This window comes from Anas platyrhynchos, chromosome 1, assembly GCF_047663525.1.
Source record: "Anas platyrhynchos isolate ZD024472 breed Pekin duck chromosome 1, IASCAAS_PekinDuck_T2T, whole genome shotgun sequence".
NCBI classification, from domain to species: domain Eukaryota; kingdom Metazoa; phylum Chordata; class Aves; order Anseriformes; family Anatidae; genus Anas; species Anas platyrhynchos.
Genome location: NC_092587.1, coordinates 112,029,362 through 112,048,395, shown reverse-complemented (window position 1 = coordinate 112,048,395; position 19,034 = coordinate 112,029,362). Strand labels below are relative to the sequence as shown.

The 19,034-nt window shown below is 40.5% G+C and overlaps 2 protein-coding genes across 9 annotated transcripts; one reads left to right on the top strand and one right to left on the bottom strand.

Annotated features, from left to right (window-relative positions):
* Positions 1 to 7,587, bottom strand: LOC101794661 (carbonyl reductase [NADPH] 1). Of its 2 annotated transcripts, none has more exons than XM_005012881.5 (4): positions 7,454 to 7,587; positions 6,209 to 6,522; positions 2,801 to 2,908; positions 1 to 1,197 (listed from the first exon to the last, which is right to left on the bottom strand). In XM_005012881.5, exons 2-4 carry the CDS (start codon positions 6,486 to 6,488, stop codon positions 761 to 763), a joined length of 825 nt encoding a protein of 274 aa, XP_005012938.3. In that variant the 5' UTR covers positions 6,489 to 6,522; positions 7,454 to 7,587; the 3' UTR covers positions 1 to 760. The 2 variants fall into 2 exon arrangements, with proteins under 2 accessions (XP_005012938.3, XP_012948778.1); XM_013093324.5 differs by lacking the exon at positions 7,454 to 7,587 and adding an exon at positions 6,805 to 6,828.
* Positions 7,559 to 18,374, top strand: SETD4 (SET domain containing 4). Of its 7 annotated transcripts, none has more exons than XM_072026801.1 (11): positions 7,559 to 7,607; positions 8,027 to 8,129; positions 8,576 to 8,671; positions 9,622 to 9,659; positions 11,185 to 11,273; positions 12,431 to 12,860; positions 13,605 to 13,779; positions 14,449 to 14,530; positions 14,873 to 14,953; positions 15,946 to 16,069; positions 16,932 to 18,374. In XM_072026801.1, the coding sequence occupies exons 2-11, from the start codon at positions 8,060 to 8,062 to the stop codon at positions 17,064 to 17,066; spliced, it is 1,320 nt and encodes a 439-aa protein (XP_071882902.1). In that variant the 5' UTR covers positions 7,559 to 7,607; positions 8,027 to 8,059; the 3' UTR covers positions 17,067 to 18,374. The 7 variants fall into 7 exon arrangements, 6 of the variants coding, with proteins under 6 accessions (XP_071882902.1, XP_005012940.3, XP_005012939.3 ...); XM_005012883.6 differs by having other exon boundaries at positions 7,603 to 7,677; XM_005012882.6 differs by having other exon boundaries at positions 7,606 to 7,658.
* Positions 18,375 to 19,034: the final 660 nt, after the last annotated feature.

Here is a 19,034-nt window from a genome sequence, read left to right as displayed (position 1 = left end):
GATGTTTGCTATTATCAGTTCTATAGTTTATTTTCTCTTAATATATTCCAAACATCACATATTCCAGCTACAGGTCTGGATGCAAAAAATTAAAGTGTATTTTCAACAAACATCTATTTTTAGTATCACAATAATAGAAGTCCAGAAGTAATCATTTATTGGCGTACACATTAATAAAGCCCACTGGACAGGTTTTCCAACTAATGGTATACAAGTGCAATTTTTATTTTCACCTAATTCCATTTTGTAGTGACAAGGAATTTTTATACAAGTGGTTCTGTTTGAATCTGATTAGCTTCCCCCAAAAACTGGTTAGATTGTAGCTCTGAGAAAAACAAAAAACGAACAACTAATTCTCCTTTAAGAAATCACATACAAACTCAAGAACCTGTGGTTCCCAAAAAGATCTGTTGCACTAAGAAAGCATAAGGCATTTGTCTCATCAGAGCCCCATGCCAGAGATCCATGGCTGTCTCAGGGGTAGCATGAGAAGTGAAGGGCTGGCAGTGACTTAATGGAGACCAAATTCTGGTAAACAAGGTCAGGCACCTCAGCGGAGGTTAACGTGTTAACGAGGTTAACAGATGCTGCTGGGAAGATTCTGAGCGTAAACACAGTGTTAGAGAAACACTGGAAATGTAACCCCCACCGTAATGACAAAGGACCCTCACACTGCTGTGGAAAGGATGAGACTGCTCGGGGTGTCACTACCAAGGCACACAGCCATATTACCGCTTGCATGGGTCCACTAACCATAAAATCACCAGGTCTGAACAGTTTTCTCACTAACAAACTGGCCATGAGGACCATCAGCATCCGAAGGCAAAAGGGCTAAGTAAACTGGGGTCTCAGCCCCTTCCTCTGGTGATTTAGGGGCCTTAGGACCTGCCATGTCTGTTCTTACCCACCCAGGGCAGCAGGCATTGAGAAGGATGTGGTCCCCTTTTCTTTTCTCATTAAACATCCGGGCTTGAATCCTGGACAAGACTGTGACACCAATTTTGGACACCCCATAGGCAGTATTTGGCCACCCCTCTTTCTCATGCACATTTTTCTTGGTATCTTCCACAAATTTTGTCATGAGCTCCACCAACTCTTCCTCGGTGATTGTGTCGCTGCGAAACTTCTTCTGTAGTTCTTGGCTGCAGCGTCCCAGAGCCGAGCTACTTGCCATGCTAGAGACATTCACCACTCTACCTGAGAAAAAAAAGAGAATAAAGAATATTTACATTTATGCACACTAAATACACCCAAACTTGAAGTAAGTTTGCTCTACAGTTGTGTGTTTGCTGCTTAAGTGAATACCTGTAAAATATTTTATGTGGACTATTTTGAAGAACTTCTGAGGATCACAGTCTACCCAGAGTTCAATGCCTCTAGTGAATTCCATCAGAAAGGATAATTTAAGGTGCAAAAACTGCAAAAGCTCTCTACTGAACTTCAGGTAGGCTTGCAGGATACAGCCTGTTACAGTCTGTAGGCACAGTCAGAGCAGTAAGTGGCTTTCTCAGTTAAGGGCAGCCAGACTTTAAATGCAGTCTTGAAATTCTGGTGGAAAACATTCTCAGTTCTGCAACAGCCTTAAGAAGGTGCCACAGGAAAATACCCCAAACGCCAGAATAATGCATAATACAGCAAAAGCAACCTAGTTCCTAGGTTGAGAGTATCAGCTTGTTTATAGAATACCTGATGGTCTACAAATCCCAGCATGCAAAACTGCAGTAAGCTATTTCTCCCCTAGCTCTTCAGCACAGAATGAACTAAGGAACGAATGCAGGATTTAGACCTTAAAAGCCACAGAAATTAATCATTTTTGTGAATGACTTTATTAAAATACCTGTTCTTTGCCATTGGTACAGGGGACTAAATTGCAATTTTGGTGCTCTTTATTCTCCCCCACCTACTGACTCAAATTCACTTTGTGTCCTTTCCCTCCTCCCTGTGGACTCAGAATTCCCAACTTTTATCTCATCTACTCCTTTTCTCATGCAAATTGTAGGTGTACTTAGATGTCAGTATAGACTACACTTCACTTATAGCATCAAGCACTTATCCAAATATCTATGGAAATATCACTCAATCACAAGTTTGAAAATACTGCTATTGGAAAGAAAAAAAACCAAACAACAACAAGCATAACAACTTTGAGTTTGATGTAGGAATTGGATCCAAATACCCTCCTTTCACATTGTCTGTGACATATTAGCAGCATTCAAGCACTCTAGGTTTTGACAAGAGGAGCATTCTGTGCAGGACAGTCATCTGATGAGTACAGATTATTTTGCATGCTGCTAACATCCGTTTATTATTGATGCATCTGTCTTCCTTTATCCTGGTCTCCTCCATTCTATTTACCATTTTTGGTAAAGTTTTTCCTCTAGTTCCTCCTGCTACCACCAAATTACGGCAGTGTAAAGCATCGTTGAGTGCTATTTATAACTTTATCACTAAACACCTGCAAATACAGCAAAGTCTGTGATCTAAATAGAGACAGACCAACAGCCTATCGAGAAGGTTTCTTCAGTTGCAAGGACAGGTGTATCGCATCAAACCCAACAGGAACACTATTTTTAGTGGCCTCCTTATCCTAATTGTATCATCAAAATGTCCCTTCTAAAGCGAGAATAATTTATGTAGACAAGTAGCATGGAAAGAACGTGTGAATTCTTCATTTCTTCTTGCGGGTGCCATGAAAATTCCACTTCAATCCAGTGTGCTTGAGACATGACAGGATTTTGCCAGTTAATGAGCACCAAAAAAACACATAAAACTATTTCTCTACTTGTTATGTTACACTTACCATAAGGCTTCATGATAGGCAACAATTCTGTGCAAACATTCCTAGTTCCAAAAAAGTTTGTCTTCAGGGTAACCTCTGCTTGGACCGCAAACGGAGTTTGGTCATTAACTTTTTGTAAGAGGCAGCAGCAAGGGAGGAAAAAACAAAACAAAACAGAATTATATTACTGTTTGAAAGGAAGTTATTTCAACCAACAAAAACAAACAAATTTATCTTATCATTGTCCAATGACCTACCTGCTCACATCTAGTTCTCAGTGTATGGACTGTGACTACCACATTCAAGCAAACTTGGAGGTGCCCTCTCCTCTTAAATACACAGTGCAGCACTTTGCCAGCATCCTGACATATTTTGGGAGAGGATGGGTAAGAGGGGCAATTGAGAGCAAAAGAGATCCTGAATCCAGGATACTGCCACCGAAGATGCAGAAGTTTGACTACTCCTCTGGCATTAAGATCCAAAACCAAGGCAGACAAATGCTTCCATATCCTGACCCATTTCTTGCCATGTCTTTTTGGGTTCTCAGACAGGACTTGGGAGTCAGAGCAGTACAGAATTGCAACAAACACTGTAAAACATTCTGTAAAGGGTGAGGGATAACATCTGCTGCAGTCCAAAAAAGCCCACAGATAAATACCAGTGTGATAAATCATTTCCCTAAACTGACAGATCTGTGCTGACACAAGCACAACAGTAGGAAACAGCAGCTAGGAAAGAGCAAGAAGCTGATTTAGGTAATCGTACGGTGCAGTTCCATGGACTGCTTAAGGCTGTGATCTCAGACAGAATTGACAGCTTGCCACCACCAAAAGTGGGGTAGGATGTGCCATCAGCTGACAATTTGGCTCAGCAATAAGCCATATGCTGTGCATCCTCCTGTTTGAGGGGAACTAAGTTAAAGAGACAGCATTCTCCCTCATCTGCTACAAGCTCAATCTCTGCAGTGATAAAGGCCACCTACACAAAATAGGTAGGTCTTCACTTGGTCTCCATAGTCCAGACCTACGTAAACTCAGAGAAGCAGTAACAGATCACTTGCTGGTTAACATAGGTATGGTTTTATTGCAAAACTCTGCTTAAATAACTGTAAATAAGTCAGTCTCAAGCAGATCACTTGGTTGCATTTAAAACAGAGATAAAAGCCGGACCATAGCCTATTGCAAAAGCTGTGACAACAGGAGAAAAAGATAAAAATCCACGCAATCCAAAAATTCCCTTGCTCTCAGAAACCCAACCATTTGTCAAACAAAATATAACCTTGTAACATCCAATTGATACGCCCTCCCCTGACTTAACAAATGTTACTAGAATGACACACAGAAACTCATCCAGAAAACAAGTCCTGAGTACACAGTCATTTCATACAGGGACATTTTTGGTGGACTAAGGACTTTGCTGGACTACCTGTAGCGCAGCACAAAAACTGAACAATAAATTCAATATAATGACAAATCTAATCTTTGACAGACTGCAATAACACACAGTACTACAATCAAGAAAGGAGACCATAAATTCTGGGATGGCAGCAAAAACCAAGAAAGCAAGAATTAAAGCCAGAATATGAGATAAGGATCAGAGCAAGTAATTATACTTAGGTGTAACTCTCTAACCTCTGTTAGATCCTTACACAATAGCAGTTAGAGATAAGAACTGTGATAGAGGAACCCATCACATGATCTACTGCTGACTCACGGTGCATTGTCAGCATGACGAGTCAAGTTCTAAGCGCCTGGAAGCAATTTATGAATAGAAAAATCTATGTTGTTGTAAAGGAATTAACAGACACCTCACTGCTCACGCTATTTTCACCTAGTTGTGCATGTGGTGCTTTAGGGATATGGCTTAGTGGCAGACTTGGTAGTGTTAGGTTGATGGTTGGACTTCATGCTCTTTATAGTTGTTTCCAATCTAAACAATTCTGTGATTTATCTGTCCAGTATCTATACAATAATATACCTGAGATCTCCCATAGATGAGCCCTAGCCAATCTAGCTGGCGTGATTTCTGGATTATTTTTTTTTGTTTCAGCTGCCCCGGTATCCATCCTGGTGAAGGCTATGGTCGCTGCAAAGTCAGCAAGGGGAAACACACACTGCACCTCAACTATGGCAGTCATGGTCTAGTCTAGCTCAAACGTGTTGTCACTTGCAGGTTGAGCTAGGGCCCTGATTATGAACTGAAGAAATGCTGGCCTGGAGACCTGCAGGCTTTTTTGTGCAATAACCTTGGACAGAGATGCAATCATTTAACCATTGCTGTTAGGTTTTAGCACTGCTCTATTTGTCCACACTTCAGGATGCACTTGAATTCTATTAAGAGTTGCCCCTTATCGAGCTGATCATTAACACGAGCAATTTTCCTGCAGAGTACCAAGCAAAACATAAACAATGACTTGACTTCAGAACACCCTCGCTACATTTCCACTTTGTAAGAAGCTCCATCTTCAGCAGCAAGTGAGGTTTGGTCCATACTACCTGACAGGCTGCCTTAACCCATATTGTGAGTGGATGAAACAATGCTTTTGCTATGCTTGAACAGTTAACGTCCTAATTACAGACCAGGCAAAGATTAAAAAAAACAAAACCCAACAGAAGATAGATTAAAAAAAAAAAAAACCACACACACAAAAAATAAACAACACCAAAAAACAGAAGAGCAAGCTTTTACTGGCAGGGAAATGAACTAGTAGTCATGCTTGCGATTTGCTTCATCTGAAGCTAACGTGATTCTCAATTTGTTTTTATAAACATCTACAAGTAGAATGCACTCTTCTACGTTATAACTGTGGTGCCTTCCTCACTTTCACTGCCTTTCTATCTACTAGGAGATGAAAAGTTTAAATTCCTGCTCAGCACAGCAAGATTTAGATTAACTGTCTTATAGACAATTGAATAATCTGAGAAAGGTAATGAGAAGTAAAGGTGACAGGAACACGCAGAGTTGAAGGTTCTTTTTATCAACTGAACTCCTGAGCAGATAATGCACAGAGCAAAGTACAAGGCTCACAAAACACAGAAAACTCAGATCCCAGAGGAATGTGGCCAACATTCATATCTATAATGGGCTGCCAGAGGTCTGATGAAACTCATGTGCACCAAGGCAACAAATCCCTTTGCTCAAGTGCACTGTGCATCTTGAGTATTTGCACGCTCTGAACACAATGCAAATAAAATACTCCAGGGAAGCATCTTTACATACACAGTTAACCCATCAGGTGCTCACAGAAGAGCTGTTTCACGTCACCCTCTCATCATACTTGAGATAGCAGGCAGCTTGCCCAGCCAAAAAAAGCAGTACGGTGTTGGCACCGAAATCCCATAAAAGCAGCTTTATAAAACCCTTGATGCATATACCAACCTTCTTCACATAACTTTATACCACATATGACTAACCCAGTCTGCTTCCTACCTTTGAAAGCTATCGCTGCATTGTTCACCAGCACATTCAGACCTCCATATTTCTGCTTTAGGAAGTCCCGCAGAGCTCTGATGCTCTGCGGATCATCAATATCCAGCTGGTGGAAGAGAGGATGCAGCCCTTCCTCCTGGAGCTTCGCCACTGCTTCCTGGCCACGTCCGGGGTCCCGGGCTGTGAGGTACACATCCCCTGGGAACCGCTTGCACATAGCCCGCACGATTTCGAAGCCGATCCCCTTGTTGGAGCCGGTCACCACAGCCACGCTGGACATTGTCCTCTCTGAACGTACACCAAAGTGACAGTAACTGCAAATGGTAAACAAGAAAAGTTTCACACTCTGATGGACAAAACGGATATCTGAAAAAGGATTTAAGTATTTTTTTTTTCTTAAAAATCCAATTTAGAATTTCTCTTTGAATTATGTAAACCTACAACTGTACATTAATTTAGTGAAGTAGTGGGGAGTATTAGCAAAGAAATATATTCGCTGTTAAAAAGTTTGAACTCTGTCACTGGTTGGACTTTAAAAGTCACTAGTCTGCATGGCTAACTTAACTTTTGATAGGATTACAGTCTTTTGGACGTACACCTTATAGGATGACCATTCCCCTTTTTTTCAAGGCATTCAGCTGGTTCAGGTCAAGCACTGATGAAGTCAAAACTGGGAAAACAGGGCTGAAAAATAGGAGAGGAGCAGCTTGATCCTGAAGTGCCGAGCAGAACTAGTTCTAGTGTTTTCAGAGGGATACAAACAGGACCATGCATTGCCCTCACACAACTTTTCTTCCATTTAACACATCAGACAGCTTCGGACATAAAGTCCACTGCAGAAAACGGCTCTTCTTGTGGATGCAGCGCATTAAAACCTGCATTATACCCATATAATGAAGTTCCAAAAGCAGTTTTTGTCCACTTTTAACTGCTATTCCCTTCCAAAAGGAGCTTGCAAGGAACCACGAGCAGGCACCTAGCAGGACGAAACCCTCACCAGCTCCCAAAAATCACCCACATCACGCCGGAGATGCCGGACAACTCATGCCCAGCCTCCCCTCCCGCTTCAACACCGATGTCCCGCTGGCCGCCCACCACCTCCCCAGCGCCCCTTTTTCGCCCTAAAACAAAAGCAGAAAGCATCCCACAAGCCAAGACCCAACCCAAGTCCCCAAGAGTCTCCGTGCTGCCGCGGGACGAGCCCTGCGGACAGACCCGAGGGGCAGCCAGCACTCCCCGACCCACCTCTGGCTCTGCGTGCCTGCCCCTGGACCCCGAGCACCGCGCTGCAGGAGGTTGACCTGGCGGCCCGCCACAGACCACGCTCCCCAGGGGCAGGCGCACGGACCTAAAATGGCGGCCGGGGCCCCGCCTCCCGCGGCGGGCAGGGCCGGGGCGGGTGGGCTGGTCAAGGGGTTGGTGGCGGTGGGGACTTTACCCCTTGTTGCAGGTGGGCTGGAGGCAGCTGGGTGGGTGCCTGGGGCAGCCGTTTTTGGCTGTTGATTTTCCATAACTCTTAATATATTTGCTCTTCGGAAACTGTTTTAGTTCTGTGCATATAAGCACCCGCGTCTCATTTCCTTTAGCCGGTTATGGCCATGCCTTGGCCAAGATGATGCTGGAGATAAAGGCTTCCATCTTCTCTCACCCCATCACCCGCCCTCGTTTATGGGTTTGCTTGTAGCACATTTGCTTAAATTTAAAGAGCTTGTGTATTAAGCAGGCCGTGGTCTGATTTCTCTTATTGAAATGAAAGAAACATGCAACATTTGAAGTGGTCATTAAATATTTTTTTTTTCTCTTTTTTCCTGAATTCAGGCCCTCTAAAAAAGGTGAGATCTGTTTCTTAATATGAAGAGAAACAGAGGCCGGACAGGTCGAAAGAGAAGAAGAAAACGCTTGCAGAGTTTCATGCATGGAGGTACTGTCCCTGAAAGTACTGCTAAATAGTTGTTTATCTAGGTATCATTTTATGGTGCACATTTCTCAAACATTTTTGTATTTTACAAATAACATTCAGATTTATTTATTTACTTATTTATTTTCCTATACAAGTATTCTAACATTACATTCCCAGTCAGAATACTGTGAGCTCTACTTTGTGGCTGTTGGGAGGCATCATGTTATTCTTAAATTCTTTGTCCCTTGTATTTGTTGAATAACTCCAACGCTTCTGAGAGCTCCCAGTGCCCAGAGGCCCAGAATTTAGTAAGCTAGTTCAAGGAGAGCCTTTCTTGCTATTCTGTTATGCTGTACTAAAAAGTTCAAAATATATTTTTTTTATGAACACGCAGTCACATTTTTGTATTTGTTTTGCTTTATAGTAGAGCACTATTTTATAGCATTAAACCTCTCTTTCATTTTTAGTCAACTGCAGTCACAAACTGGAATATATTAAACTTAAGAAGTGGCTGAAAGACAGAGGGTTTGAAGACAGTAATTTAAGACCAGCACAATTCCGGGGTAATGTTCTAATTATTTATTGGTGGTACATGTTTTTGATTAAGAATGTTGTAATCCTACTTTGACTTTGAATCATACATATTAGCAAAAAAAAAAAAAAAATAAATTACCATTAGTCTTTTAAGGACTTTTGGTAAGTGCACGTTAATGTCATTTTAACACGAACAAGTGTATGTGGAGGCCTGAAATACTGTAAACTGTTGCTTATATGGAGATACTTTTGTGTAAAACTCTGTTATGAGAGTTATCAGGTATGCTGTAAAACATGTAAACCTATGCCAAATTCCTTGTAGAAATGGAGATTTTAAGTGTTAATAGTACAGTTTTCAATAAGAAAGTATCATCTCAAGTGCTTCCAGTATCGGAATCTAACCTTGGTATCATTTCTTTACCTTTTATTTTCCTGTGCTAGTTCAGCAGTTCTAGTGATACAGATAAGTAAATGATTTTAGAGGTCAGAGTCATATACTACTTTTTACAGTAAAGATATCTACCCATATTTTTTCTCTTCAATTAGATAGCATTTCAAAAACTTTTGCAATATTGAAGAGAGAGTAGAGAAGGTAGTATGAATCAGAGAAAAATGTTGCAAATAGAAATTGTAAAGTGAAGTTAAAACTTTGAAAACAAGGCCAGGAGCCAGTGATGAAAGATGTGCTTAAAGAAAAAATTGGGAAGAAGGAATTGAGTAATTGCTAGAACTGGACAACTGTTGCAGGGAAAGGGCTTTCTTCAGGTCCTGAAAAATAGTAGAAAAGTAAAAAGGGAAATAGAGTAAAAAGAGAAAAAGAAATGTGGTGTGTATTTACAACAATCCATAATTGGCTTTTATGATTTTTCAGAGAGATATATGTTCTTTCAGACTTATTCCGTGTTGGCCTGTAAATTTATTGCAGCTTACCATAGTCTCTTGTATTTTACTATAAACATTCTCTTTGTTTCTGCTTCAGATACAGGAAGAGGACTGATGACAACAAAAGCTCTTCAGGTTAGTAATGTTGATTGTAATGCAGGAGCTCCTCTAAACGAACCTCTAGATTCCTCTAACCTCTAGGTTCGTTAAATTGTAATCATTGAATCACAGAATGTGACTTTTGCAACAAGGAAACTCAAAATTCCGGACAAGGTGTTTGCAGTCCTCATTGTGAATGTAATTTCTAGCCTGATACTAGAAATCGTAATGTTGTCATATCTGCAAAATTATATTGTATATACTCTGAGGATTCATTGGATGAGGGCATTACTATACTCATTTACAGCAATTTAGTATGCAGTCTTACATTTCAATTTAAGGCAGTCAGTGGCTAACTGAAAACAGAAGGAGCAGGCCCATTTCTTGCTTTGTGCATTTTTCCTCAGCCACTGGCTTCTAGCAGTTTCCTTGCTCGTGGGATAAATTGCCTCAGGAAGCTAAACCAGTAGAAGACTCTCCCTTACCTTTGATAGATTTGCTCCTGGAAATGGCACACCTTGGTTAGACCAGGTGGTACAAAGGGAGCAATAGCACGTCAGGGAGGGAGATGGAGGGAAGGGGTCAAGGCTTTTAAGCAACATTTGGTGTTAGATTATCTTAACCATAATGTGAAACCACAGCCTTAACCGCCCTTCAATGGCCCTCTTCTTTGTCGATAATCAAGTAATAAAAATGTAATTTTGTTAACATTCCCAGCAGAAATGGGGTATAATAGAAAAAATACTTTGACCTTCAGATACTGGCATAGCAAGACTGATCTCCAATTGCAGAGTGCCTCTCAGAAAATATTTTTGGAGAAGTTTCTTAACTGGCATGAGAATAGCATATCAAATGTTGGGAAATTAGACCCAGAGCCTTTTGTGAAACAGAATATGGCAAGAGATAGGAAGGAGATGCAGTGGAGAGTCTGTGTGGAGAACAGTGTAGGTTCTCATGCTGGCTCAGCCTATGTTCTTGGGGCCAGAGCCAGCAGTTGAAGCCAGAGGCTTGGATCATCCACAGAGCTGGAAGTCTGCAGTTAATGAAATGAGAGCTATGCTCAGCTATACTCGAACAGGATAGGGAAATGCAGGAGAGAAATGGGAAGAGGAGAGTATTGGCTTGATTTATGTCTTCTCCCTACAGGGATGGACATGTACCTCTCAAGCTAGGGGTGAAAGCTAATTTACACACATGGCAGCTTGAACAATGTCAGGGTAGACATGACCTTAAACATCCCTACTCCATGCTGCTCTGTTGATAGAAGAGCCAGTGTTTGTGAGACCAGTTATAAAATATAGTACAGAAGGTAGTGATGCTGAGGAGCCAGGCACCAAACTGTTTTGTGAACAGGTGAGTTTCTGCAGGTGACAGTTCATACTAGTTGCAGGTCATTCCTTCCCTGGACAGTGACCGTCTTAAAGCCATGTTAGTTTCCATTAAATTCAACATCACATCTGATTGCTTCCTGTCATTAGGGTTCTCTTGGCTCTCTCTTCATAAATCACATAGTATATGAGTCATTTACACTTGACCTTTACTTTTTTTTGTTCCCTTGAAGGCAGGGGAACTGGTTATTTCATTGCCTGAAAAATGCTTACTCACCACGGACACCGTCCTTAGCAGCTGTTTAGGAGAATACATTATCAAGTAAGTGAAAAGTGACATGTGGCAATAAAGGAAAACAACTTTCTCAGCTGACCCTTCCTGTGAGTTGCTCAATAGTAGATAAATCATCTTAAGTGGTGGTAGAATTTTGAACTGCGTATCCTAACTTGTATTTTTTACATACTCTCCTGCATGTGGAATGCTCAGATAATCGGCTAGGTGGAGCTGGAGGCATGGTACAGGTTTGAACTTGACCTGCCACTAGAGCCATCTTGGACCTAAATGCCAGTTATGAATGGTTTCTTACAAATTCGAAAGTATGCTTCAATAGAAGAAGGTGAATAACATGAGGCAGCAAAGTAATCACCTGAACTTTTAGAAAGTTCAAGCGTTTTAGAAAGTTCAGGACAAAGGCCTGTGCTGGATGTTGGGTTGAATCATAAAATCACAGCATGGTTTGGGTTGGAAGGGACCTTAAAGACCACCCAGTTCCAGTCCCCATGCCATGGGCAGGGACACCACCCACTAGACCAGGTTGCCTAAGGCTCCATCCAGCCTGGACTTGAACACTTTGAGGGATGGGGCATCCACAGCTTCTCTGGGCAACCTGTTCCAGTGTCTGTGGCAGTTCTTCAACCTCTGAGTAAAGAACTTCTTGCTTGTATCTGATCTAAATCTACTCTTTCTTAGTTTAAAACCGTTACTCCTTGTCCTATCATTGCACTCCCTGACAAAGGAGTCCTTCCCCAGCTTTCCTGCAGGCTCCCTTTAGGTACTAGAAGGCTGCTCTGAGGTCTCCGCTGAGCTTTATCTTCTCCAGGCTGAACAACCCCAGCTCCCTTAGCCTGTCTTTACAGGAGAGGTGCTTCAGCCCCTTGATCATTCTTGTGGCCCTCCTGGGTCCATGATTTGCTGTAATAGGTTCATGAGTACTTGTTATCTATACTAAAAAAACACAACAACAGGTGAACCTGAATTTTTTACCGCAAACTGACTTTTATAGCTTCTCAGTAAAATGAAGTCAAAAGCCCCTTTGAAATCATCAAAAGGAAATTAACTACAAAGAACTTTAAAATAGAAGTTATTTATAACATTTCAAAGAATTAAAAGATAGACAAAATACTACTATATCAATTTCCTAACTCACCTCTGTGTACCTGCCTTTTTTTTTTTTTTTTTTTTTTTTTTTTTTTTAATAGATGGAAGCCTCCTGTATCTCCTTTGATAGCACTGTGCACATTTTTAATAGCAGAGAAGCATGCTGGTGAGAAATCTCTGTGGAAGCCATATCTTGATGTTTTACCAAAGTCATACACTTGCCCTGTGTGTTTGGAGCAAGATGTAGTGAGCCTTCTTCCTGAACCTTTAAGAAGTAAGGCTGAGGAGCAGAGAACAATGGTTCATGAATTGTACACGTCTTCCAAGGCTTTTTTCTCTTCCCTGCAGTCTTTATTTGCTGAGAACACAGGAACTATTTTTAACTACAGTGCCTTAGAGTGGGCTTGGTGCACTATAAATACCAGAACAATATACATGAAACATTCCCAGAGGGAATGTTTTTCTCTTGAGCCAGATGTTTATGCATTGGCACCATATTTAGATTTGCTAAACCACAGTCCAAATGTTCAGGTAAGAGACTAAGAATAGATCACTTAATTTCTTGATTTATGAATGTATTATCCCAATGCAGTATACATTTATGTGATGGATTAGGAGTGTCTGGAGGTTAGCAAGAGATCTCATGGGGGGAAGTTATCTATCTGGAGGACACCTGCAGTCTGAGCATGCATGGTTCACGTGTACCCTGGAGGCTCTTACTCAGTAAAGCAGAGGTACAGGGAGAGCTCTCTATTTCTGGCTGAGATTTGCTTCCAGGGTAGCTATTGGGAGGAACCACTTGTAAATATAACCCTGCCTTGCTCTCCCCACAGGCTTAACTCCCTAAGACAAATCTTGAGTTACACAGTCCTTGGGTTACTTCACCTTTAGCCTTAGGAGAATGTACAGAGCAGTTCCACCTGGTGACAGAGATGGGACTGTGCCAGCATATTTCTGGGACAGCATAAAAGTGTGCGTGTGGCCACTTTTATTTGGGGCTTCTGTAGTAAGTCTACAGAGTGGATGGCAGGCATATCCTGTAGACTAAGGTTTTGATGTTTGTTCTTTGTACTAGTATTTTTGGAGTAATCCTAGTGTTAAATTGTCCAAATGGGTTGCCTTTTCAGACATCTGTAATGCTTATCTGTTTGCACCCTGTCATTGTTGCTGTGTTAGAGAAGTGTTCAGTTCTGTTGGCTTTAAATATTCAAGGCTTGATTCCTTTTCCCCCATCTTCTGCCAAGACTAAAACTTTTACTTTTTGATTTCTCAAAGGTAAAGGCTGCATTTAATGAACAGGCAAGAAGTTATGAAATACAGACAAATTCACAGTGCAAAAAATATGAAGAAGTATTTATCTGCTATGGACCTCATGACAATCAGCGACTGCTACTAGAATATGGATTTGTTGCCATTGATAACCCTCACAGCACTGTTTATGTCTCATCAGGTTGGATTTATAAATTGTCTTGATACTAAAAGGTACAAGAGTAGACTGCAGAGTGTCTGAGCTAACATTGTCTTCAACAGGAGATGTGGTTAGAAACAACTAAAGGATAGTGAAGTTCATGTGCTTGCATATACATATATGCACAATACATATTAAGGCATTGTGGTCTTCTATTTTATTGCCATCAAAATATTTCTGTGTACTTCTGAGAAGTGGAGTAGAGTTGATACCACCTTGAACTGCATAGAATTGAAAGATTGGCATTTTCGAATTGGAAGTGGTTTTGGTAACTCTTTCTTTTGTAAAATTGTGATTCTTACCACCATTTATATAGAGCTTCTAACTGGATGTCTTAGATTGTATCATTGTTTTCAAGAATGGAGTTCTGATTCCCACTAACTGGAATTACTGAAAGGTTTTCATAACTTCAGTTTGAGTCAGAATTTCCATTGTAAGGATAAAATCCTGCAGGTTGCTGATTGCTTTCAAGATGTAGTGAGCACTACCAAAATACGTTTTTGATTATGTTCAAATTCTCCCAAATTTAGCAGTTTTCATCTTTCGTCTTTTAGCTACGTGACAAATACAGTTGGAATATCATTTCAGAATTGAGGGTTGTGGTTTCTTCTTCATATTAGTTACATAAATATTTTAAATGTGTTTTTGTAGATATTCTCCTCAAATATTTTCCACCACTGGACAAGCAGAGAGATGCAAAACTTTCTATTCTGAAGGATCATGATTTCTTACAGTAGGTATCTGGAGTTTTTTGTTTCCATGTTGAGTGTTCTTGTATTTTTTTTCTGGGAGTCAAATTTTGCTTCTGATATCAAAGTCCACCATAAGATCATTTTTATCTAACAAACTGATTTGCTTGCTGTTTGTGAGAGAATATACAAGTGGTAAACACCAATATCAGGCTTCAAGGCCCAACCTGTCTCCTAGTTGTGGGAAGCAGCAGGGTAAGGTTAGTCAAGGAATCCTCTACTTCTGAAGAGCAGATCTTCTCTTGTTGATAATTATCAGGAAGAAAACTACCAGGCTGTAGAAGACAACCTATACTTTCTGTATCTCAGCACTTCTGTCCTTTTAGAAACTTGACCTTTGGATGGGATGGACCATCTTGGAGACTTCTTACAGCCCTCAAGTTGTTAAGTCTTGGAGCAGATGAATTGTAAGTTTCAGTACTTTTTGAGTATTTAGACAATGTGCATGCGTCATTTCCCTTTGTTCTTTGCTGCCTGTGTGTGAGATACTGGGGACTGGTTTGGGTCTTCTGTGTCTGTCTGATTGACTCCAGGTGAGAGGGGAAGAGAAGAAAGGCAGAGAAAAGTATATAATGTGAAGAGTGCCTATTTCTTGCTTTGCTCTTTTACTTTCTTGTATTAGACGCACCTCCATTGTTTTCCGTTTCTATTTCAAAAACCAGAGGTTTCTTTAAGTTTCAGACTGCAGACAATTTTTCTGTTGGTTTGATGGAACTCTTATATGCTATTGACCTTGCATGCTTGCTTCTGATATTCTGAGGTCAATTAAGATGCTGAAAGTCATCTCCAATGACTATCAATGAAGTTTTGATCATTTGTTCCAAATGGCAAGCATGCCTCACACAGGTTTAATACAAAATGGTTACCCGAGCTTTTCTTGTAATAGTAAATTAAAAAAAAAATAATAAAATGGTTATCAAAAAGGCTATCTCTTAGTTTTGATTTGGGCAGCTATTTATGCTTCAGACATTGATTGCTGAGTGGAAGAAGTTGATTATAAGAACTAAAAATAAATCCCAATGACACTGGTTTTAGGCACATGAAATGTGTCAATATGTTAATAAGATCTGCCTGACTGAATAGCTTTTAGTCCTTACTGGTGCTGCTGAAGTTGGTGGCAGCATGGCATAACAGTAAAGACTAGAAGCACTAGAAGCTTCTAGAAGACTAGAGGCTTTGGCTGAAAGGGTAGGGGTAGAACTGCTGCTTTGGACCATTAAATATCTCCTCTCTCTTGCTTGATTCATCATCCTCATATCTGTACACTCTGTGCCTTTTTTATGCATGTTAACCCTACTTGCCTTATGCCTGAAATGTTATTATGAATATAACCATGTGTTTAATATTTAGTTGTTAACACAGTGAGTGATTGTGTGTTGTTCAAACATTTTGATTCTAGTACTTGCTGGAGGAGAGTGCTGCTTGGTGATGTAATATCAGCCAGAAACGAACAGCAGGCTTTGAATATAACAGCAAAAATATGCCATTTTTTAGCAGAGGAGACACAGCGTGTCCTTCTCCAGGTAATTTGGTTAGAAGAGCAAGGTAGCCCAGATTCCTTTCTCTCCCTGCATAAATGTATGGCAGTCTGATTTTCAGGGTTAAGAATTTTAGGGTTGAGTGGTGGTGGGGGGAATTGACTTCACTGGTGTGGTGTAGTGTTTGTTCCCAGGGTGACTGACACAACTAAATAAATCGCTCAGCAGCATTTGTGGCTGCAGCAGAAGGAGGAACCATGTTACAAAGCTTATACAAAGCCCTGTAAACAAGTGAATAGTATTTAAACTTGCTCTGCCCACAATATCAATGTGTTTATTGAATTTCTTAAGTTTCATTTACATCTTAAAAGGAAGTGTAGACTCCAATAAAGTAGACACATAAGATGTTACAGACCTGCTGTGAGTACATTTGCTGCAGAAAGTACGTTCATTAAAGCTAGCCAAGCTAAATACCCTTGTCAGCCAGCCATTTGTGAGGGAGGTCTTCAAGACCAAGTTACTGTTATGCTCTTAGAAAAACAGTCTCTGCTTCCTTTCTGATTTTTGGCAAGCAACGTGTATTTAATGTGAAGTTGGATAGCTGTAATGGCAAAGGGTTTTGAAAACCATGCTTTTGCAAAGGAAATGCATGCACTGAGGATGAGGTGAATCTGGTCTTGAGCTACATCTTGAGGATAGTATGGACTTAGGAGCTTGATATCAGGTAAACAGTTTCCCTTCCCATCCTCTCCTTGGTTTTGTTCTGCTTCATATCCACATGATGATTATTTCCTTTTATTAAAAAAAAATAAATAATAAAATACTGTGTGATGAGCTTTCCACAAATTTTGTGTTCATGTCCTAATGTGAATTTTGAGTAATTTCACCCTATTTGTATAAACTCCAGATTTCCCAGTTGAAAAGGGATAAAGAAAACCTCAAAAAACACCTGTCTTTGGTAGAAGCACTACGCTTGGAAGATCTGAAGATACTGCAAAAATCAGCAGAGATTCTTTGCAACTTGAACGTGGCAACAACTTGACCCGTCCAGTGCTGTGATAGCTGTGGTTGATTGCATCTCGTTTGCTATGGATGTGCCCTGCTCAGCTGTTTTAATGGACCTGAGCAACAAAGAAGAATGGAAAAATTCATCAGAAAATGCCCACTTCTCTTTATAGGGTCACATGGGCACTAGAAGCTTATTTTGATCTTTGCTGACATTCTTCAGTAATACAAAAGGTTAGCCCAAAGGGTAGGGAGGAGCACAGGCAGCTTTCATCACATCGCATCCAAATCATGGTAGTTATGAGCAAAACAGCCTCAGGTAATTTGAGCAGCTTTGTGCTTGTGGGCTCCAGAAGTTCTAGACTTTACAGTTGCCTCTGGGGCTAAGGCATGGGTCATTGGGTCAAGTAGACATTCCTCAGCATGTATTTGAGTTCTGGCAATTGACAGAGAGAGAAAGGACAGAGCTACTTTTATTTGCCCTGTACTAATCATTTACTTTTTTTCCTTGAGGTCTGTACATACGCCTAAAAACTAGTAGTTCATGTAGTGTCAATTCATTGCTGGAGCAATAAATGTGGACCAGAGCACAATCACCATCGGCCTTTTTATGGCTGACCCCAAATCATTCCCTTAGTTTCAGCCTATGTTTCTGGAACTTAAGGAAATACGTATTTCCTTCCTTTACTCTCAGAGCTTCTTCCAGACTCACTAGTTTGTGTTCTAACTCCTCCTGCTGGGAATGAGTACTGAAAAGATGCATCATTTTAAAATTGTTTCTAATTTGGAAGACCACCCAGGCAATTCATTCTGTTTCTGTTCAGTTCTCGTGATCACAATGAGAAATATTTTCATCCTGTCTTTAAGAGGATAGTCTCGTGAGCTGCCTGTCAGTATGAGTCCTACCTAAATAGGGAGGTCAAGCTCCCTATGTAGTTTACAAGAGAGAGGCTTCCTTGAGGACGTTTCTGAGCAGGACTCTTGTTTGAGCTTTATAAGCTTCATAATTGTGCTTGTGTTGTGATTATTTCCCATTGTATGGGGAATCACATTTTGTAGAACTTTCATTAATATTTTCAGACTTTTTTTTAAGAATAGTGTTTTTAAAGAGTGTTTATTTTTGTAAATATATTGTTTCTCTACAAAACTGTTCTCTCTCTATATTTTTTAATAAATGAAATTGTATACAGCAGTAAAGATATTTTGGCTAATATTATTTAAAGAAAAAATGCAGTAAGTGCAATTTCTTCTAAGAAATACGAAAGCTCAAATGCACTTTCTGAGTTTCTTTGGTACCTTGTGAGCAAGAATGTTAATGTATAATAAACTTCTTTGGATTTGAGTATTCCAAGATTTTTCCCTGCCTCTTTTTTTTTTTTTTTCTGCCTTAATGTATTTGGGACAGGAAATACTTTGATACCTCACCCATGTGAACTGTTCCTAAAGTGTAGTTCTCCAGAATCTGTGTAAGGCTATGTGAACATGTGATATATTTTCTAAGCAAAACAATCTGTAATCTCCAAAAATTCTCGCATCTCACTAATGTTCTGATCTTGTTGATGACATCTGTTCCCAAGCCATCTGGTCCCATTGCTTTGAGGCAAGTTGAGGCTCTTCAACATTTCCATGAAATACATTTCCATTTAGTTCACTTGAGTGTGCTGAGACTCTTGTACTCTCAGGCTTTCTAGATTGCTCATGTGGAGATGCTGACAGTGGGGTTGCTTTACATTTCCCAACAGAGGGCAGGGTGACTTGTGCTTAATTTTTTTTTAGGCGGTGGTGGACACTAGGGAAAGAGTATTAGGCTGGGTAGACATGTGCTTTGAACATGTCCTGCAGTTTTTATGATTACCATTGAACCGGTTGTCTTCTTAGGTTCTTTTAGTGAGATCTTTTTCATTCTCTAAGAAAAGATGTGTTTTCTAGCTGTGGTGAAGCTATGTAGTCCCATGGTAGTCAGTAGGGCCCTGCTAACTTAACCCAGCGAGCATCCAGTTCTGTG